The 22,609-nt window shown below is 42.7% G+C and overlaps 1 protein-coding gene across 14 annotated transcripts in view; it reads left to right on the top strand.

The window, feature by feature from the left end:
* Positions 1 to 22,609, top strand: part of MTCL1 (microtubule crosslinking factor 1) — a 130,482-nt gene that overhangs the window by 3,264 nt on the left and 104,609 nt on the right. For all 14 annotated transcript variants that reach the window (XR_015242448.1, XM_086682479.1, XM_086682478.1 and 11 more), the window contains exons 2-3: positions 7,425 to 7,649; positions 9,299 to 9,457. Coding sequence is in view for 13 of the 14 variants with exons in the window: in XM_086682479.1 (XP_086538605.1) it covers positions 7,425 to 7,649; positions 9,299 to 9,457 (384 nt within the window). In the remaining variant the exon portion in view is untranslated. The remainder of the gene's footprint in view (positions 1 to 7,424; positions 7,650 to 9,298; positions 9,458 to 22,609) is intronic.

Raw genomic sequence — 22,609 nt, 5'->3', positions numbered from 1 at the left:
ATATTTCAGTGATTCTTCACAACAACCTAGGGTATAATTGTTGTTATATTTGTCATAACCCCAGTTTCACAGACAAGGATGCTGAGAACCCGGAAAACTTAAATGACCAGCCCAAGGCCATCCAGCTAGGAGGTACAGCTTCTATTTTCCCCGCCCCCGGAGCCTTTGCTGTTTTCACTGCACCAGGCTGCATCCCTGTTCCCAGCAAGCCTGCTTTTCTCAGCGTATACTGCTTGCTTTTGAGTTGTTTTATTAGCTTGAAATGTTCCCAATGTTTAGCTTTCCTAGGGGGCCTCTTTTCATTTTAGGCGAAAGGGCCATAATGAACCCCTCTCCACTAGCCAGTGTACAGATGGTCATATAAATCCCACTGACAGTGTTTAATTTGTGGGAAATGTTCAGTTGCTGTTTCCTGTGGAGAAAGTGTCACGGCCAACCGTTTACTCTGCCTGAGTGCATCTCCCAGCCTTTCCCCTGTCAGCAGGAGAGAGCAGGAGGTAGAGGAGCTCTGAAAGAGGCTGGGAAACCAGAAGTATGCTCACAAATATACGTGTGAGTTACATGTTTCGTTACCCAGAAGCTAAGTTACAATAGTTCAATTTGGGAGAAAACACAGAAATCCTGGCAGACTTCTCTAGAGGTCAGTGAGTGCGCCCACTTGTGCACAATGGGGCTGTGAGCACAAGTGACCTCAGGAGTCAGAGGCAGGAGGCTTGCCTTGACACAGGGCAAGTTTCTAAATTGAAACTTACCTTTGGTTGCTTTGGTTGCTTCTTTTCTCACAGTAGATCAATGTGCATCCTTGATCTGCTTTCTTAGAGAATGTGGTACAGAGCTTTTGTGATTAGATAGAGCATTCTTCTATTCAAATGTTACCTACCAAGAAGAGACTTGGCCTGGGCACTTTACATTTGTATATCCTGGAGGACTGTGACCATGATAAGTGCCACATTCTTTCCCAAGTCAGTTCTGTCACCATTACTGCACAAGACTGTCACACTTCCTGAGCTAGCATGACCAAAGGGTAATCAAGCAGAATCATCAGGCCTGCGAAACCATGGGCGGATGTCTTACTGATGGAGACCTTCAAGTGGAATTCTCTTGGTTTTTAGCCACTCTGCTGTATTTTTTAAAATAGATGTCAACAGAGAAGTACATACCTTCGGTTGCGCAGTGTGGAGCTGCTTGGGGCGTCCCTGGCCCTGCTATCTCTTCTTCATCAGAGGGCACCAAGTTGACTAAATGAAAAATGCACAACTACTCAATCCAGGTGGCTGGCTTTTTGCGTGAAAACACAGGCAGGAAAGCAGTCTTGTCCCTTTACTCCCGATGAACTTAGATATATTTGGAAGTCTTCAGAAATTCAGGTGAGCAGTTGAATTCGGTTGTCCAAAGGCCTTTGCTCCTTTTTCACACTGAACCCAGGCATGTTTCTCGGTGCTGAGAGCATCCACAAAACGCGGCTGGTGTGTTTCTGCCTGCCCACCTGCCCGCCACTGCCGTGTTTTGCCCAAGTGCTCTGAGATAATCGGACCAGCCTTAGTGCTCATTGTGAACATACTAATTATGTTCTCTGTTTCCACAGGGTTTTCAGAATTTAATCAGTTGAATTTATTGACCTATTTTGAAAATGTTTTTCTTTTTTTTTTTTTAATTTTTTAAAAGTTTATTTATTTTTGAGAGAGAGAGAGACAGACTGCGAGTGGGGGAGGGGCAGAGAGCAAGGGAGACACGGAATCTGAAACAGGCTCTAGGCTCTGAGCTGTCAGCACAGAGCCGGAGGCAGGACTTGAACCCAGGAACTGTGAGATCAGGACCTGAGCCAGAGTTGGACACTTAACGACTGAGCCACCCAGGTGCCCCCCAAAATGCTTTTGGAATTACTGGTGATGAGCTCACAATGTCCCCTCCGCATGTGCCCAAATAGTGTTCTCCAAAAGTGCCAGTGCCCTGCAGGATGGATGCAGGTGGGGCTGGGGGGAAGGGTTGCTTATTTTCGCTCTGCTTTCTCTGTTATTCCCGAAGAAGTATTTCTGGTTAAAACAAAAGTCACTGCTAGCTACCAGGGCAAGCAACATCCGATCCTTTGAAAGGAGTGATTCCCTAAAGGAGATGATTGGTAAGGCCATTTTTTATTTTATAGGTTGCAGTGTATCACCCCTGATCCAGCCTTACCAGCCTGTTTCTTACCGGAAGTAGTCTTTTGAGTTTCAAGCTCTGAAATGGTTTTGTTAAAATGGGCTGCTTGGATTCCAGGTGCTCAGCATGGCCCAGAAGGGAGACACTCACAGGCAAGAATAACACAGTTCTGAACAGCTAAAGTGTTGAGCTCCTCCTCTCCCTTTCTTTTGGAAGGGTTAAAGTGGACAGTGTTCCTATTCTTTCCTGACATCCCCCTTTCCACGCCCATTCTTTATTCAGCCTGCAAAAGAGCGGCTGTAATAATCTTAGGTGGCAAGATAATGTAGACCAGGACAAACAGAGCCCATCAGCTGCTGGGTGAACTGTCACTTGGTAAACAATGGTAGCGGCCCCTGTGCCTTCTTAGCTACAGCTGGGACTGTGCAGAGAACATTTTCATTGTCCAGAGGGAAATGAGGTGGATTATTTGTATATCACAACAGACAATAGTTTCTGTCTGCAACTCCCAGAAGATGGAATTATTTCAACAGTAGCCAGACGACTGCTCCCCCTCTCCAAATTGGGTCTGTTTAAAGAAACGTTATTAAAATATTAATGTAGAACTAGTTATTGATTTCGGTTTGCTTAAAGGAGGCTATTATTTGAATAAAACTATCAGTATGATCAAGAGTTTGCATCCCTTAAGTTCAGATACGGTGCATTCAGTATCCACTGTGTTTTTAGTTTTTATTTGTGGGTAAAACTGTTTTCATTGAAATGTGTGTCATTTAATCTTGGTTTACTCTAGTGCGCACATGGTGCCTCATTATTTCTCTAATTTGATGTATATAATAAGGCTCGATCTGTTATCTGCAGGCAAAGGGGAGTAGTTGGGGAGCTTTGCATGACTTCAAGATTCCATTTTATATATGAAATTTGAAAAATAGATTTAATTAAAACTAAATTAGCTTTTTAGTGAGGTATGCAACAGACCTGATGTTAATTCAATATAAAACTTGATTAAGGGCAAGTTTTTTCTTAGTTTCTGTGTATAAAAAAACAACAGCAATTTTCTACTTTTACTTACTCTGTCTAAATTATATTTGCCAGAAACATTATATGTTCTGCTTGATTTGGTTTTCTTAAACATTTAAATGGCAGACATTTTTAAGGTTCTGTAATACAATGTATTCTAAATTAGGGCATGCTGTCAGAAAATTAATGTAATGGTAGCTTGAAAATCACTATCCATCATGACCCTAATCTGAATAATCACAGTTTTTGCTTTTCAAATGTCTGCTGCCAGATTACACGGTTTATAATTTGCTTTTCTTGTAACTTCTTTTCACTGAACCTGAAAATGCTTTTTTTTCAAGGCGCTATGAAAAGAGTTGAAACACTGGCCTTGGTCCCATCTCTGCAATAGACTAGTGTTGAAAAGCCATTTAAATGTTTGGAACCTCAATTTCCTCATTTTTAAAATGGGAGTATTAATATCTTTGCTGCACATTGCAGTGTTTTTTTCTTTTCTTTTTTTCTTTTTTTTTTTTTTGAGGACCAATTGAGATAATGGATATACTCACACATTGACAATTGTCAAGATCTAAAAATGTTAGCTTGCTTTATTACCATCTATGGCAGGTGTTTTAAAGTATGACTTAAAGCGTATTATTGTTCCATTTGTCCCGGTTGTTGCAAATAATTCATAGTATTTACTGGAAAGAGCATGTGGGCTTGCAGTCTAGCTTCTATTTGTTAGCTATGAGGCTTTGGACAGATTTACCAGCATGAGTTTGCTCTCCTTGTCTATGAAATGGGGTAATATGTTCCTGGCAGGTTTAGTAATGAAGGGAAAATACTGAAAAAAGGATGTCTTATGTTCTACAAATATTTATTTAGATAACATATGAGTTATAAAAGCAATGATTCAAATACATGCAATTACAGTCTCTCCCTAATTTTCTTTTCAGTGCAACTAATGTTGGTGATTATTTATGCCAAAAAATGTTAGCTGTTTACATCTGGAGTAATGAATGATTTGGAGGTGTGGGTTCATCTAGCCCCTAAATACTGTTTGTTTGTTTGTTTGTTTGTTTTAGCTTGTAGTGGTTGTTTACACATCTATATGACATCCAGCATTTGATATTAGGGTCGATGAGGGTCCCCCCCCGGTACAAAATTTGAAAACTAGAGAACATTTTTATCCCTGGAAGTTGTATCTTATGTTTTCTTATGGCTGTATCACACTTTAAACACTTCTGTTTGAGTAACAGGTAATTCCAGGCATTAATGACTTTGGCTTTTATAGATAAGCTTTCTAGAAGGAAACATGATCACAGACACTTCCTTCCATGAACAGAATGGCCACAGTTACTGAATATTTGTATGCATGCATATACATGTTGTGATTATTGCTTATATTGAACTGTTTTTTTACTAGTTACCCAATGAAACAATTTCCTTTTAACTGTACTCAGACACAAGTGTGGAGAATAGGCTCTTTCTGAAAGTCAGATTTATCATATACATGGTGAAACCTGAGGAAAACTTGACCTTGATTTTGAAGATTCAGGACCAGTCACCTAATCTTTACTAGAAGATTGACATCCATAAGGCCTGTTTTAAAGCTTGCAGTCTGCAGTTGGTCTCCCCTAGCATGGGTCGGGTCAAGGGCAAGGCTCCCACACAGCGGCATCACAGCCTCAGCGTAGGGATTGGGCGTCAGTCTGCCAACTTCTTCTTTGCTAGAGGTTGGCAAGCACCTTCCCGAAAGACCTGTGTTCTCCAGTTCCCCGAGGAGCCCAGCCTGTCCATCCCGTTCATATATGTAGATCAACTGACTGGCTTCCGTGCTTGGTCCATGAGCTCCTAGGCCCAGCAAATTTTCTGATGAGGAACGAGACTTACAGGAAGAGATCTCCATGAAGGAAAAAAGAACATAAAAAAAAAAAACTTGCTTATACTTCACAACATTTTCAGTGTTAATATTTACCTTTTTTAAGGCACACTAGAGCATCCTATGTTTTTAGTGGGGTTGTGACTGTTGCTATAGAAATTTTGTAAGAACACTCAGAAGCAGAGAAGAAAAGACATTTTATTCATGTGACCACTGGGAAGTGGCAAAGCTTTCTTCTTTAACATCCGTTCTTCTTGGTAGCCCATTCAGACAAGCTCCATTTGGAGTCATAGTCAGTTGAGTAAGTCATTGTCTTAGTTAGGGTAGTGTGGGCAGATTAGGGAGAATCTACAGACTGAGGTTTGCGGGTATGAGATACCACACCTGTGCTCCTTCCAGTAGACGGCTTCGTATGATCGAGGTTGCCTGGACAGCTGTCTTTACCCTGTCTGTGCCAATTTGTGTTTTTCCATACAGATTCCCAATTTATTTGTTACACTTACACTTAATCTTTCCCAGGATAAATTACTCTTCAGGAGATTCCCTTCTGGTCAATTTCTTGTCTACCTGAGGCTTTGATGTTGGGAAACTCTTGTTCTTTATTATAAGTAAATCTCTGATTTTAAGAACAAATGCAGGATTAGCGAGGGTAGAGAGAATCCAGAAACAAACTGAATAGCAGGCCAAGACCTGACAACTTAAGGTGTCTGTGTCACAGAGAGTTTTTTTCCTTGACCCTCAGTGTTAATTGAACAAAACAAATGGGAAAGACTGAGTGTATCCTAGTCTGGAGGCATTTAAACCATCAGTTACCAAACTAATCAAGAAAATTCCTAGAATGTTTTTCTTAATCTCCCACCCTCCAAATTACTCCTCGTTAAAATCTTTTGTAATATTTCAATAGAATTTCTGTCTCGCATATTGCAGCTACATCTGTGGGTCTGGGAAAAATTTTTCGTGATTCAGTTACAAGACTGGAACGACGCAAGGGTGCATTTAAGTTAGATTTTGGTCATCTTTACGATTTGGTCTTTGTAGGTATTGACCGATGTTTATGTGTGTTCTTCCCACAAATACTTATCGAAGACCTGCTGCGTGGCTCACACTACTCTGGGCGCTGTGAATGCAGAGGAACAGACACACAAGGGGTCTGCCCTCCCAGAGCTTACATTTCAGTATGGGCGACAGACAGGAATAGGAAGAAGCACAAATAACTTTTAGCCAGTGGTGGTAAAGGATGGAGAGAAAATAGAGAAGGCAAGGGATTAGAGACCTGGTGGGGATGGGTGGTCAGGGAAGGCACTTTGTGTGCACCTTCTGGCTTATGTGATAGTGAGCTCTGTAAAAGCTGGGGAGGAACAGAGAGGGCCAGGAGTCCTGGCCCTATGAGACCAGCAGTGTGGCAGGGAAGAAGGAGGAAGCTCAGAGGCCTTGGGGAGGACATTTCTCAGCGCAGTGGGAATCCCCCTGGAGGCTTTGAAGGGTATGGTCTGAGTTCCATAGTAGAGGATAACTCCGGGTGGAGAATGGGCTAAAGGGGAGGCAGGGAGCCCCGCACAACTTGTCTATGTGTGCAGCTGCTCCCTTGGGAGGGATGAAGGCAGGGAATAACAGTGGTGTGCAGCCATCACAGGTAAGAGAGCGCCCTGCAGGTTTGTGGCTGTGTTGGACTGAGAGCACTGGAATGACTGTGGAATGGGAGGGAAACAGGAGGGCCAGAAACCACTCCTGGGTTTCTCCTGAACCTTCATGCTGAAGGTCCTGAACCTCCTGGCGTCTTCATGCTGGTGCCAGAATCAAGTGGAGATAGGAAATAAAGCCCAGGTGGATGAAAAACGCCACCCCAGTGTGTATTTGACATCATGCAAAAGGTTGTACCTTTGAAATTGAGTCACATAGTCAGTGCTGAGATTTGTATGGTGGTACAGAGTTTTTAGAGACATTTGCAGGTATGTTATAATTCCAGGGCATTTCCGTTTTACAACCCCACTAAAGTTTATGTCCTTTGAAGGAGGGCTCTGTCCAACTCCTCTTGACATCTAGATTGTGTCTTAGAGATACAAGTTTAGGTCAATGTTTGGTGTGAATCTAAAGGTTTAGTTATCTGCAGAGCCGATTTCATTTATGATTCTGATTATGTAAGAAAATATGAGGAGGGGAATAAGGCTGGCAGGCTGCAGTGAATAATCCATCCTGGTTTTTAGCTTCTGGATCCATGAGATTTGAATAGACATCTGAGGATATTGTCTTGTGTGACCATTTCCAGAGGTCCTGTCACACAGGTGTGGCCATAAGCCGGTGGGTGAGTGTACAGGTGGTTAATATTTAGTATTGCTGAGCAGGGGGACACAGGAGACACCATCCTTTTTCTGGTGGCTTATGAGTCAACTCCATCTGCCTTGTGTAGGATGAATTGGACGAACTCCGTGCTGAGATGGAAGAGATGAGAGACAGTTACCTAGAGGAGGATGTTTACCAGCTGCAGGAGCTTCGGCGAGAGCTGGACCGTGCTAATAAAAACTGCCGAATCCTGCAGTACCGCCTCAGGAAAGCAGAGCAGAAGAGTCTGAAAGTGGCTGAGACTGGTCAGGTGGATGGCGAGCTCATCCGGAGTCTGGAGCAGGATTTAAAGGTGAGTGAGCTGATCAGGGTTGAAGGGCGGCTTATTCCCAGAAGGGGCTGCAGGGGTAGGGGAGGGGCGCGATCACAGATCTGAGACTGCAGCCCTCGGCTCCACTCACACAGGGTCCTGATGTTCCGGTGGTGTTGCTCTCTCAACAGATTCCAGCATAAACATTCTTCCTTCCCCTGATGGCTTATAGGGTATGTGTAGTCCTATGGCTTTGACAGGCCAAGGTTTAAACCTGACATATGAACTGGAATCTCACAACGTAAGGGAAAGAAGTCGTAGTAAGGGATCTACAATTAAAAAAAAAAAAAAATGAGGGGCGCCTGGGTGGCGCAGTCGGTTAAGCGTCCGACTTCAGCCAGGTCACGATCTCGCGGTCTGTGAGTTCGAGCCCCGCGTCGGGCTCTGGGCTGATGGCTCGGAGCCTGGAGCCTGTTTCCGATTCTGTGTCTCCCTCTCTCTCTGCCCCTCCCCCGTTCATGCTCTGTCTCTCTCTGTCCCAAAAATAAATAAACGTTGAAAAAAAAATTTTTTTTAAATAAAAAAAAAAAAAAAAATGAAAGAATTGATATCCGCCACTTAGCCTGACAGTTGTGTAGAATTCTACAGAAACGCCTTCTTAAAATTTGGAATATTTAAAAAATCTATTGATTATCAATTCAGTGATGGTCAAAGGCCACTCATAAAGGTTGACTATAATCACTTAACCTTTTTACTGTTACTTAAGTTTCTAGAATGCAGAAACCTGACATGACCATAACCCAGGTGTAGAGGTTTGATTTAACCGAAGGAGAGAGAGGATCATAACTAATCGTCTAAAGCTAATTGTCTAAGGTGTTTTTGAGAAGCACTGGCAGAAGTGGGAATGAGGTGAAGAAATTCCAGACTTTCTACCATTTGCTCTCTCCATAGGTAGCGTGGCTTCTCCTGTGCCGTGATTATCAAATCATTTATCAAGAGGTGAATAATGCATAATGTCCTCCTCATTATGGGAGCACTTATGAAATCTCATTTCGCCTTTCATTATGATAACAGGAAAAGAATCTTTGTAATTCTATCAAATCTATAAACCCCTAGCAAAATGTCATTCAGTGGGATGTAAGGGTGATTTATATTTCTTTTGCAAAATCTTTCCTTGTTTCCTTTTAGAAGGTTAAAAATGTTTAACTGCTTTTAACATTCAGATATTTTACTACTGTAGACAATTTAAAACCTGACCGTATCATTTTACAGGATTATTTCGATTTTTTTTTTAAAGCAGGTGGGTTTAGTATTATCTTAGGGAACAGACCTATTGATTGATTGGTTGGTTGGTTGATTATTGTTATTGTTACTATTATTTCTAATTTATCATTAAAGCATGTGTGCCTGGGCAGAACTGGCATTCTTGGTGATACTCTGTAAGGAGGTAGGGCTATTCACAGTAGCCTTTTAATCCAGATTAAAAGGTTGTATCCTTGCTCATAATGTGGATTTCATGTTTGAAACTAATACCTCCTCTTTTAAAGAGAGGCTTGTTAATATTTCCAGGGTCTTTGCCCTTTACTGTGATATCATATCACTTAATGATTCTGCCTCAAAAGTTGTTCGAATGTGCCTTTAGCACGCAGAAAGCTTCCCGTTCTGATGACTATCTCTGTTGGTTGATACAGGTAGCCAAAGATGTATCTGTTAGATTGCACCACGAACTTGAAACCGTGGAGGAAAAGCGTGCTAAAGCTGAAGATGAAAACGAAAGTCTCCGACAGCAGATGATTGAAGTGGAAATATCCAAGCAGGCCCTCCAAAATGAGCTGGAGAGACTGAAAGAGGTAATCCCAAAATGTATGGGGATTTCTTTCTTGGGTTTAACTGTTGGGGGTTTGGGGACTCCAGGTGTCCCATTTGGTGAACTATGGTTTATTAGTATGGCCCAGAAACCAAGAATGGTTTTTACATTTTTCATAGCCTTATAAAACAACAACAACCACACAAAAATAAACCCAACAAAGCAGGGAAGACTGTGACAAAGACAGTATGTTGTTTGCAAAGCCTGAAATATTTGCTGTCTGGCCTGCTACAGAAAAGGCTTGGTGAACCGTGGTCTAAAGCTATTTTTTTTTTTTTATATAATTTTCATTCAGATGAGCTGGCCATTAATTCCTCTTATGGGCCCAAATGGAGTATATTATTACTAGAATACAAAATTAAGCAGTAGCTTTTTTCTTGAGTCTTCTTTTCCAATGAGCTGGAAAATATGTTATGGTTATCTACTAAACCTGTGTAAACAGATAATAGGCGTATGCCCCCTATAGCTATTATTCAGCCAATATGGTTTATTATTATTTTTTTTAATGTTTATTGATTTTTGAGATAGAGAGAGACAGAGCATGAACAGGGGAGGGGCAGAGAGAGAGGGAGACACAGAATCTGAAACAGGCTCCAGGCTCTGAGCTGTCAGCACAGAGCCTGACGCGGGGCTCGAACTCACGGACCATGAGATCATGACCTGAGCCGAAGTCGGATGCTTAACCGACCAAGCCACCCAGGCGCCCTGCCAATATGGTTTAAATATAGGTTTTTCTTTTTTTTTTTATTTTAGGGAGTGAATGTATTCTAGCACAGCGATCTAGAAAATGAGTGTGTGTGTGTGTGTGTGTGTGTGTGTGTGTGTATTTCCTTTGCATACAGTACTGCAAATACTGTTTTGTTGTTGGCTTCCATTATAAGGAAGTCCACAAAACCATTCCTCATCCATCCAGCCATGCATCTGCCCACACTTAATTCAGTCTCTGTACCAGGCCCTGGGGATGCAGCTAGGAATATGGCAGCACAGCCTCTGTTACTGAGATGTTTATGGTTCAACTTGACATGTGGATATTTCTACTTCCCCACCCCCATCCCCTCACAGCCAGTCAGGTGCCCTGCTGTTCCTTGAGTCTGGGAGTGAGGGATGGTAGCCAACATTCTTTTTCCAGGGATCCATACCCCTGGGACTCAGTCCCTCACCTTGAGGTCTCTGCTAACATCTCACCTCAGCCACCTTCCCCTCCACACTTGCATATTCAAGTTGCCCCTGCCTCCACCCTGGCCGTCCTGATCCGTCTTCCCGTCTGACACATTATGGATATTGGTCAATTACTTGTATGTTGTCAGCACTTGTCTGAAAATGCCACGGGTTTTATTTCTTTGTTGCCTTCACTAATGTGCCTCCAGAACTTGAGCTGTGTGGGAAGAGGATTTGTCTGGGTAGTTCACTGTGGGGTCCCTGTGCCTAGAACAGTGCCTGGCACTTAGGCAGTGGTGGCATCAGGGAATCACAGGGTGGGGGAGTGAATGAAGGGCAGAAACGTGGAGCTGTGGTGACCACAGCTTGCCTAGGGACACAGTGAGCTTCCCAGTGGAGGGGGTAGAGTCTGAGAATGTTCTTTCTTCATGGGTAACCCTTGCTCCTTAACTTTCACATACACTTACCCCTGTGACTGGGGGAATTTCTCCTCTCCTTGTGGGTCTTTTTACCTCTACTAGTAATTTACTTCTTTCTTTCTACTTTTTCTTTTTTTTCAAGTTTATTTATTTTTGAGAGAGAGCGCACATGTGAGCAGCGGAAGGGTAGAAGGGGAGAGAGAGAGAGAGAGAGAGAGAGAGAGAGAGAGAGAGAGAGACGGAGAATCCCAAGCAAACTCCACGCTGTCGGTGCAGAGCCCGATGACGGACTTGATCCCACAAACCATGAGATAATGACCTGAGCTGAAATCGAGAGTCCAAGAGGCAGATGCTCAGCTGACAGTCACCCAGGCACCCCCTTTTTTCCTCCTTTGACCTAAGTTTGCCGGAAGGTTTGCCATAATAGTTTCTTTTCCCAAAATTTCCGGTTTGAGCCTTACCTTAAGGGTATAGACAATATCTTAGGAATATATTTTATAAATTTTACATGTGTGTATGCTTACCTATAAGTATATAAGTCACATATACACATAAATGAGGAAATAAATATATTTAAAGCAAACAAAGCTGCTCTTGCACACGTCAGTGGATTTGCCTAGGACTTGGCATCAGGTCACAAATAGCTTCTGAGGGAGAAGAAATGATTGCTGACGTTCAAAGCCAGGCAAGGGTGAGGCAAGGATCTTCAGAGACCGTGATGTTGGCTCAGGCTGGATGTATGCAGAGGAGGTGACAGGACCAGCCTGTCCCTTCCACTGTGGGTTAAAATTACTCACAGAGATTGCTCGATTAGAATGCCATCGGTATTTTACCTCCAAGGTGCAGTCAGCCTGGTACGACTGCTTATTTCTACCAGACTTCTAAACGAACTGTAAGAACTGACAGGAGTCTGAGGAGAGTAGGTGCGGAAGACTGTACTGGAGGCAGCGAACGATGGGACCAGGCGATCCAAGGTTCAGAGGTGGTAGAGGAGGTATTTACTGCAAAGTGCCAGGTGTGGTCTCCAGGAATGGGTTCTTTTTACTGATGCCAGAAAAGAATACGCCATGAGCTTTGCTCCCAGGCAAGGATACTATTTTCTCTATCTTGAGTTTTGCTCGGTAGTAAATTTCACCTCCGAAATTTCGTAAATGGATAAATCACATTCTGGAAAAAGCAAGGAGAGTTTGTGCGTTTCACGCATCTCTACGTGACAGAAGTAGTTGCAGAGGACTGTGTCCTCCCCCCGCCCCAGCCTCCCTCAACCTCAGAGAACAATGAAATAGCTCATCTCTGTGCCCCTTCTGCTCTGGGGCTGCTGCTGAGGCTTCTCTCTAAAGCTTCAGACTGCCTTTTCAGCTGCCTGGGGGACTTCCCCATGATGGATTTCTCCTTGCACTTCAAACTCAGAGTATCCAGAAACAGACTTGCCACCCTCATCCCCACGTGAATCTCCTCCGTCTTTCCCATTTGTACTAACGGTGCCACCGTCCTGTTAGTCACTCGGGCTTAAGCAATGGCACTGCTCCTTAAACCTCTCTTATTGCGCACATTGCAATCACCTGTTTTGTGCTTCAGGCTCTGCTCTTCTGCTTTTGCTGTCTTAAGGAAATTTTTAGACCCTCTGTTCTATCCATGCTTTGGTCTTCTCTCAAGTGACTGTTTGAGGGCTGACCCTATGCAATCAACACGTTAAAGGCAGGTACTTCAGTTTCTCCCTTCTCTGTTTTATCTTCTACATTCCCTTAAATCTGACAGTGTGACTCTTTAGTGTGACACAGAGGACCCTTCCTGCTGGGGGCCATCCCTGTCTCCCAGCTGGTTTTCCCACTCCACTGCTGTAAACCCTGGAGTGAAATAAAAGACAGCAGAGCATGGTGAGAAGAATCTGTGCCCTTTGGTCCCTTTTGAACTAACAGAGTGGGTCCTAGAAAAGTCACTCTCTCCATTGATAGATAAGATGATTAAAGAGGGTTGGCAAAACTGAGAACAAACAGGGTTGATGGGGGGTGGGAGGGAGGGGAGGGTGGGTGATGGGTATTGAGGAGGGCACCTTTTGGGATGAGCACTGGGTGTTGTATGGAAACCAATTTGACAATAAATTTCATATTTTGAAAAAAAAAAGAGGGTTGGCAATATGAAACCATGAGGAATTGCCCCTTCTGGTTAGCTAGTTTGCTCTCCTGCTTCCTTGTGCCTATTCACATCATGGTCTGTGCACCCAACACCCATATACTCCTCCACTTGTGCAGGCCCGAAACATTTTTGCCTTTTTGGAGAGTATATTTCTTCTAGTACTCAACTCTATGGTGGAACATCTCAACAGGCTGAAAGTAGTTAATCTTAGCTTGGTTTCAGCTTCTTAAAGATTGCCCAAGTGCTTCCTCTGAACAGTATTTCATTCTACCAAAAATTTCTGAATACTTGTTATATGTTATTATATGTTAGACACAGTAATAACTGGCCAAGTTAGTTGGCACTTGCAAGGGACAGGGACATGTTCTAGATCGTTCCAGGCAATGAGGATTTTTTTTTTCTTATTGAGGTATAAGTTTATGGGGTATAAGGTATAAGGTATACCTGAGGTATAAGGTATAGGTTTATTGACCTAAAACATGACATTAGTTTCAGGTACATAACATGATGGTTCAATATTTGTATATATTACAAAATGATCACCAAAATAACTGGTGATAACATTCATTACTAAACACAGGTATAAAATTTTTTTTCTTGTGATGAGAACTTCCAAGATCTACTCTCTTAGCAATTTTCAAATATGCAGTATTGTTAACTATGGTCATTCTGCAGTACAATACACCCCATAACTTATTTATTTTATAACTGGAAGTTTGTATCTTTGGACTGCCTTTGCCTCTTTTACTCATCCACCCTAGGGATTGTTGAATGAAGCCACAGAGAACCAACTAGCAGTCAGATTGCTCTCATGGGACATCTTTCAGTATCATTCAGGATATGATATTGATTCTCTGGGTTTGGTTGAGATTTCTTTTGTGCCTAGTAAACGGTTCAGATTTTGTGAATAGGTCTCGAGTGCTTGAGAGGAAAGGGTAAGCTCCAATTTTGGAGCAAAGACTTTAAATCCATTAGCTTGAAGACTCAAACTTTATAACTCACAGCAAGTAGTACATTTTGTATCATCATTCAAAAACACAAACATAAAGGTTTCACAAAATAATGCTTATCTTTGCCATATGGGATCCATTTTGATACTTTCAATTCTATTCAGTTCTGTTTTTTAAATGGTGGTTACAAGTTTAATTTACAGTCCATTAGTGGATTGCTGCAATTTGGAAAAATTTTATTAGATGGTTTGTTAATTGCGTTTTTCAAAAATTTTATATCCTTTATAGTTTTGTCTGCTAAATATATCTATTTAGGATAAAAGTATGTTAAAATCACCTGTTATAATTTTGTATTTAAATTTTCTTCTTGTAATCTGTCAAATTTTGCTTGCATATTTTGAATATAAATGCATAAGTTTAGAACTGTTTTTGATGATGAATTGTTCCCTTTATCATTTGATAATGATCTCTTTGTTCTAATGTATTCCTTTATTTTTTTATTATAAAGACTACTTTGCTTTTATCATGTATACCATATTTTTTTTGGTCAGTATTTGCCTAGTACAGCTTTTTGGTGATTTCCATTAGTTTCTATTTTTCTATGGCATTATGATTTAGATGTATTTCTTGTGAATGGTCTATAGCTGTCTTTTTAAAAATGTAATCTGATAATATCTTCTTTAAAAATGTGAATTTAATCCATTTACATTTATTGTGGTCACTGATGTGTTTGAATTTATTTTTATCACTGTATCTTATGCTCTTAAACTCCATGCCTTTTTTTGTTTCTTTTTTCTGTTTTTTTAATGTTGATTTTGATTGATTGATTTTTTTTTTTAATTCTCATGTCTCTTGCTTAAGAATTTGTACATTGTATTATTTGAATAATTACTCTTACATATTTAACATGCATGTTTGACTTAACATCTAAAACTAATCACTACCTCCATTCTTCTCCTGAATAATGTAAGCATCTTAGAAAAGCTTCAACTCGGGGCACCTGGGTGGCTCAGTCGGTTAAGCGTCCGACTTCAGCTCAGGTCACGATCTCGCGGTCCGTGAGTTCGAACCCCGCATCAGGCTCTGGGCTGATGGCTCAGAGCCTGGAACCTGCTTCCGATTCTGTGTCTCCCTCTCTCTCTGCCCCTCCTCCATTCATGCTCTGTCTCTCTCTGTCTCAAAAATAAATAAAACGTTAAAAAAAATTTTTTTTTAAATAAAAGCTTCAACTCAATCAACTCCTATATTTCATACTATTATTACATAGTATCATTATAGTTTCATCTTTTTGAAACCATTTCCCCATAAGTTGGCTAATGTAATAGTTAATCCTTATTTAGATTTATTTACACATTTTCCACTGTGTCATCATTGCTTTTTGAGTGTTGCTCCTTCCTTCCTTCCTTCCTTCCTTCCTTCCTTCCTTCCTTCCTTCTTTCCTTCCTTCTTTCCTTCCTTCCTTCCTTCCTTCCTTCCTTCCTTCCTTCCTTCCTTCCTTCCTTCCTTCCTTCCTTCTGAGTTCACTTTTCTTCTTATTGATCTATTAACATATCCTTGAGTAGTTTTCTTTCGGTTAATGGTATTTTCTAAAAATTTTTTTATGTCATCCCCAGCCTTGAAAGATATTTAGTCAGGCATAGGATTTTAACACTTTGAAGATAGTATTTTCATTATCTTCTGGCTCTATTTTGCTATCAAGAGGGCTGCTGTCAGATAATTCTCATTTTTTGTAGATGGTCTGTCTTTACTTCCTGGTTACTTTTATGCTTTTCTTTTTATGTTTGGTGTTCTGTAGTTTCAATCAGATGTATCTAGATTTATTTTTATATTTTATGAAATACTCATTATCAATCTGTTTATGTCTTCAATGAAATCTGGAAAGTTCTGTCTTTGAATAATTTTCAATAGTGTTTCTTCTCTGTTCTCTATATTACTTCCAGAATTCCTGTTAGTCTCATGTGGGAACTTCTGTTGATCATTCTTATTCTATATTCCATCTTGCCTAACTGTCTTTGTTTGTTTTTTAAGATCTTCTTACTTCTCTGTGCTATATTTTGAATAATTTTTTCATTTCTTGTCAAGTTACAAATTATCTTCTTTACAGAATAATTTGTTTTATTAATCCACTAAGTTTTTAAAAAAATTTTTTAATGTTTTTAATTCATTTATGAGAGACAGAGACAGAGCACGAGTGGGGAAGGGGCAGAGAGAGAGGGAGACACAGAATCTGAAGCAGGCTCCAGGCTCCAAGCTGTCACCACAGAGCCCAACGCTGGGCTGGAACTCACCAACAGTGAAATCATGACTTGAGCCAAAGTCGGATGCTTAACCGACTGAGCCACCCAGGTGCCCCATCATCTACTAAGTTTTCATTTCAGTGAGTCTACTTTTCATTATTAGTATTTTTAAAATTTAGCTTGTTCTGTTTCATAAATTTCTTTTTTCCTCATCTTCTGTTATTTCTTCTTTAAATTTTGAAACATCTTAAAGTCATAGCCTCTTTCAGTTTGTTCCATTGTCTTAAATTCTTGATGTTACTAATCCCTGTGTTTGTCAGATCTACTTCTCTCTTTAAAGTGGATTTTTTTTTTTAACGTTTTATTTTGTTATTGACAGACAGAAAGAGAGACAGAGCATGAGCATGGGAGGAACAGAGAGAGAGGGAGACACAGAATCAGAAGCAGGCTCCAGGCTCTGAGCTGTCAGCACAGAGCCCAACGCAGGGCTCAAACCCACAAACTGTGAGATCATGACCTGCACTGAAGTCAGAGGCTTAACCAACTGAGCCACCCAGGCACCCCTAAAGTGGATTTTTTTTTTTTTATGAGCTCTTCTTAGTGGGAACTCCCTGAAGTTTGTTGACATGCTTTCCAATGAGATTTTGCATTAGTCTTTTCCAGATGCCTCAGTAGTATTATTGGTCCAAATATAATTGTTAATTTGGGACTTGTGGACTTGTGTGCCAAATGCGTTGTGTCAAATGGATATCAGACTTGTATGTGGCATACATCTAAAGATTTTTATACTTAAAAGGAGATTATTTTTTTCACCACCCAGTGTCCTAAGCAGAAGCTTATTGCTCTCACCCTCACTGAGTGATTTTTAGTTTACTTCAGTGGGTTGTCTGGGCGCATTAATTGAAGAATCTTCTTACACCCTTGGCTTTGAGGGCTTATTTCTGGGTGTGATAACTTCCATCAGTCCCTCCTGCCCTCCACCCCCTAATCCCTTATGCATTTCTGACACTAGGGAATTTTCCTTTTGTGTATATGTGAGTCAACTGTCTATAAATTTCTGCTTTTTATGTTTTCTTTAGCATTTCTAGCTGTTTTGGGGGAGGGAGGGCTCGTGATAGTTCAGTGTGCTATGTTGCCAAAACAGGATGTGATCCTTCAGGGTTCAGCGGAAGCTTTCCAGTAGCAGCTCTCAAGTGCCACAAGTAACCTCAGTGGTCTTCCAGTTCATGACTCAATGACTCAGCACTTTTGTCCCCGCCTCTTGGTTCATTTCCTTCCACCTTGCTACTCATCAGTTCCCATCTGCCCTGGTTTTCTTTTTTCTTTTTCTCATGGATTCAGCTACATCATGGCTTGCTTCTACTTACTGTATTCTTTCTCTGTAGGTATTTGACAGGGACTGAATGTTTTTGTCCCCACCCCCCCTGCCAATTTATATGTTAAATCCTAATTCCCAGTAAGATGGAATGAGGAGGTGAATCCTTTGGGAGGTGATTGATTTATGAAGGTTTGAGCCCTTGTAGATGAGATCAGTACCCTTATCTAAGATATCCCAGAGTTCCCTTGCCTCTTCTACACATGAGGACACAGTGAGAAGATGGCTGTCTGTGAACCAGGAAGTGCGTTCTCACTAGACCCCAATCTGCCAGCATTGTAGGATTTTTTACCTCAATACCTAGGGTTCGTTGTCTCACCACTTCGAAGAATGAAGAGGTGGACACAAAATGAGCAGCAGGCAAAAGTTTATTAGAGTATAAGATTAGAAAGGAAGAATAGTAGGAAAGCTCTCTTTACAGAGAGGGGACATTCGAAAGTGAATGCCGGCAGACTACAGGCAAGGGACTTTGTTTTATAAGGTTCTGGTCCCCACCCCGCTTCCCCCTTGTTCCTTCTCAAGTTCTACCCTTTTTGGCTTGATGGCTCCAGGTGCTGGGTTATCCATTCCTGATTGGCTCATTTCCATTGTAGGAGGGGTGGTCTATGGCCATGCCTGCCTTTCCTTGTGGGTCATACACTTTATGGTCTACTTCTTATTTTTAGTTAGGTCTTTAGTCAAATTACTGAGGGGAACCTGAGGGGAGGGAGGTAGGTGATTACAGTCTTAAGAGTAACCTTACACCCAAGGGACTTTGCTGTGGTCAGAAGTTCCCAGCATTGTTCCAAAATACGTGTTTTTCCCCACCCAGGGACCTCGGATCCTAACCTTTCCCTCTCTATTTTATCCTATCCTTTCCTATCATACCACACCATAGTCTTAGGTTACCCAGCCATCAGAATTGGATCAGAGATAAGGATTTGTTCTTTAAGCCACCCAGTCCATAATATTTGTGTTACAGCAGCCTGAAAAGACTCAGTCAGTCTTTCTGCTTTTTTCTCAACCAGTGGGCGAGGAGTTTTCTCTGTGTGTCATCACATTCAAACTATCAGGCAGCTGAAAAGTCTGGAAACATTGGTGTACAAACATAATAAATGGTTTATTGCTATTACACTATAGTTTAATAAAACATTATCTGTGTTTCCAGACTTTATGGTCCTCCTTATAAGAAAAAGATATGCTTAAGTGAGCCAGTGTAAAGCATCTTTGGGCAGAGTCCCCATGCCAGGGCCTCTCCTTGGACACTGACCAAGTTGTTGGCAGCTGCTGTGCAGTCAGTCAGGGCCTCGCTCCCGGCCCCGTCAGCAGTGGACGGCAGGGCCAGCAGGGCGTGGGATACAGGCAGGCATTCTGTGTGTTAGCTTGGCAGGCTCTCCAAGACACCTCAGAAGGAAAAAAGTAGCATCTGGTTCCATTTGCTGGTTTCATGAGTTAAGGGGGCAGGGTGACTCTAACTGGAGAATAGGAGGCGGGGAGAACTGCAGTGCCCTGAATGATATCCCAGTTAGCTGGCCTGTTAAGTTAATAATGAGGTGAGATGGGATGATGGTGGGAGCGGGAAGAATCAGGGTGTCTGGTTAAGTCTTCTTCCCAAACACTAAAGCATGAGTAGAGTCTGGTGTGTGTGTGTGTGTGTGTGTGTGTGTGTGTGTGTGTGTGTGTATGCACATGTGCAAATGTATGTACCTGTGTGTGTGCATGTACACATACATGCAATGTCTGCACAGGAGTCTGGAGGGAAATGGTCTTTTGCACATTCTGATGAGACCAGAAGGCAGGGATGGGATTAGAATAGAGCCATGTCAACCAAGGGAGTAAACACCGGGCCGGGAAATCCAGAGTTCAGAGGCTGGGGAGGATTAGGAACAGGGCAGCAGCTGCAGGAAGATTTGGCATAAATAATTGTGAGTGCTTAAGCTGTAAATGGAACAGTTTTGGTGTCTGGGAAGAAAGAGGGTGTGTGTGTTCCGTTCAACAACCACAAATCGTACTAATGGCTGATTTCACACACTTGCTGGAAAGGCAGAGGGAGAGCCTGTTACAGTCTCTTCTGGCCACTCACAGTCACTTGGAGCCATTTCTTGTCCAAATCAAGAAGGGCTCATCTTAAGGTCTTCTAGAAGGACCCACTTGACAGCGGTCCTTACGCTTTCTTCTTGGGCGTGGTCTCGTTTGGGCCTTGGCAGGCCTCAGGACGTGCACGGGGCAGGCTTGTTTGCTGCTGCTTGCTGGTGCGCTGTGCTGGAGGGGCCGGCGGGGAGGTGGGGCTTGCCCAGGTTAGAGTTTTCAAAATGCTTTCATTTCTTAGGTTAAGTTACTTTGTTAAGTTTTATGGCAGAGGACTGTGTTACTTCCACGTGGTGTGGCTGTTACGTTGGAGGAAAAGAAAATGGTGGCGACGACAAAGGAAGGGCGGTGGAAGGAGTGACTGAATTTGACGGCTCTCTTGTGATCAGGCGTGAAGGCACGCGTGGCCAGAGCCAGGCCTGGGGACCTCAGGCCTACTGAATGTCGGAGCCAGAAGAATCCCGGAGATGAGTGGGCCAGCCTTCCTATCACCTACACGAGGAAACCGAGGTCTGGGTGGGTTATGAATGGCGGCTACCCCAGGTCTCCCCGACTCCCAGCAACTCTTTTCCGCTCCCTCTTTCCTCAGCTCTAGACCTGCCTCCTCCCTTCTCTACAGGCCCAGAAGGAAGAGGCGGCTTCCCAGGTCAGAGTGGGAGGCGAGCACTTGTGGGGCCAGCTTGACTGGGGTCTTCAGGGGAAGCTGCTGGAGGAAAGCCACTCTGGTGGGTTGGTGAGGAAGGGCACCCGTGTCTCTCTTTGACCCATTAAGGCTTCTGTATAAAATTAATTTCTACTTTTAGAAGTATTTATGAAGCTGCTTCTTTCATCTCTGCTGAGAAAATTATAGGAAGAAGGAGAGCAGAACTTGTCTTTGAAGAGAGTGAGCGAAGGCCTCCCAACCTGCCCTACCACTTGCTCCCATGGGAGCCCCCCAGGCCCCTCCCCCTCCCATCCAGCTTGGAGGTGCCTGCCATTCTTCCCCCAGGACTGTGCCAGGATGCCTCTTCTCCTTGTTGAAATGCTGCTCGATCTTTAAGAGTCTCCCAGAAATGCCATCTCCTCCTTGAAGCCTCCTGCAACACTTCTGACCTCTGAACATTCTCATATGATCAAATCATCACATGGTTGCTAGAGAAAGTTTGAAAAGCAGAGGGAGAAAGTTTCCGTCATGCTAACTCCCAGAGGTAGAGCTCATTTTTCATATGGAATTGGAAACATAGTTCATATAGGTCTTAGTATAGTATTAAAAAAATTTTTTTAATACTTGTTTATTTTTGAGAGAGAGGGAGAGACAGACAGACAGAGTGTGAGCGGGGGAGAGGCAGAGAGTGAAGGAGAGACAGAATCCGAATCAGGCTCGAAGGCTCTGAGCTGTCAGTACATAACCCGCCATGGGGCTCGAAACCACATGGTGAGACCATGACCTGAGCCAAAGTTGGATGCTTAACCAACTGAGCCACTCAGGCACCCCCAGTATGGTATTTTTTTTAATGTTTATTTATTTTTGAGAGAGAGTGACAGACAGACAGAGCATGAGTGGGGGAGGGGCAGGGAGAGAGGGAGACACAGAATCTGAAGCAGGCTCCAGACTCCAAGCTGTCAGCACAGAGCCCATCGCGGGGCTTGAACTCGTGGACCATGAGATCATGACCTGAGCTGAAGTCGGACGCTTAACCGACTGAGCCACCCAGGCTCCCCTAGTATAGTACTTTTTTTAATTGAACTTTTAGTTTGGAGACTTGTAGGTTTGCATGCAGTTATAAGAAATAATGCAGAGGGGTCCCGTGTATCCTTTACCCAGTTTTCTCCAGTGGTAAAATCTAGTCTGGTATCATAACCAGGATGGCGATACTGATTCAGTCAAGCTGTGAACGGTTCCATCACAAGGATCCCTCACCTTGACCATTTAGGGCCACGCCCACTTCTCTCCTGTCCCCACCCCCATCTGTCATCCCTGGCAGCTGCTGTGTTCTCCCTCTCCAAAATTTTGTCATTTCGAGACTGTTACATACATGGAATCGTTCGGTGATTAACCTTTTGGGACTGGTTTTTCTCACTCTGCAGTGTTCTCCAAAGGTTCATCCTGGTTGTTGCGCATGGCCTTTGTTGGTGCCCTTTCACTGCCTGGTAGTATATGAAGGTGTTCTGGCATTTACCCATTTGCTAGATGCAGGACACCCAGGTTGTTTCTCGTTTGGGGCTTTTGTGAATAAAATTATCGTGAACATTTGTGTGCAGGTTTTTGTGGGAACATAAGTCTCCGTTTCTCTGGAATAATTGCCTGAGGGGGCTCGTTTCCTGGGTTGTACAGTATTTGCATATTTCCTTTGCTTTTTTTTAATGTTTATTTTTCAGAGAGAGAGCGTGTAAGAGTGGGAGAGGGGCAGAGAGGAGGGAGGCAGAGGATCTGAAGTGGGTTCTGTGCTGACAGCAGAGAACTTGATTTCAGGGCTCGAACACATGAACCGTGAGATCATGAGCTGAGAAGTCAGAGGCTTAATTGACTGAGCCCCCCAGGTGCCCCGCATATTTCGTTTTTAAGAAAGTGCCAAACTGTTTTCCGGAGGGGCTGTCCCATTTAACATTGCCACCAGCAATGAATGAGTTCTCCAGTTTCTTGGCATCCCCACCCACGTTTGGTGTTGTCATTGTTTTTTACTTTAGTCATTCTGATAGGTGATCTCTCATGGTGGTTTTATTTTATTATTATTATTTTTAAGATTTTATTTTTAAGTCTTCTGTACACCCAATGTGGGGCTCAAACTTAGAATCCTGAGATCAAGATTCCCA

The sequence above is a fragment of the Puma concolor genome, chromosome D3 (assembly GCF_028749965.1).
Source record: "Puma concolor isolate L17-30 chromosome D3, mPumCon1.1.hap2, whole genome shotgun sequence".
In the NCBI taxonomy this organism is placed as follows: domain Eukaryota; kingdom Metazoa; phylum Chordata; class Mammalia; order Carnivora; family Felidae; genus Puma; species Puma concolor.
This window is presented reverse-complemented; position numbering and strand designations above follow the sequence as displayed.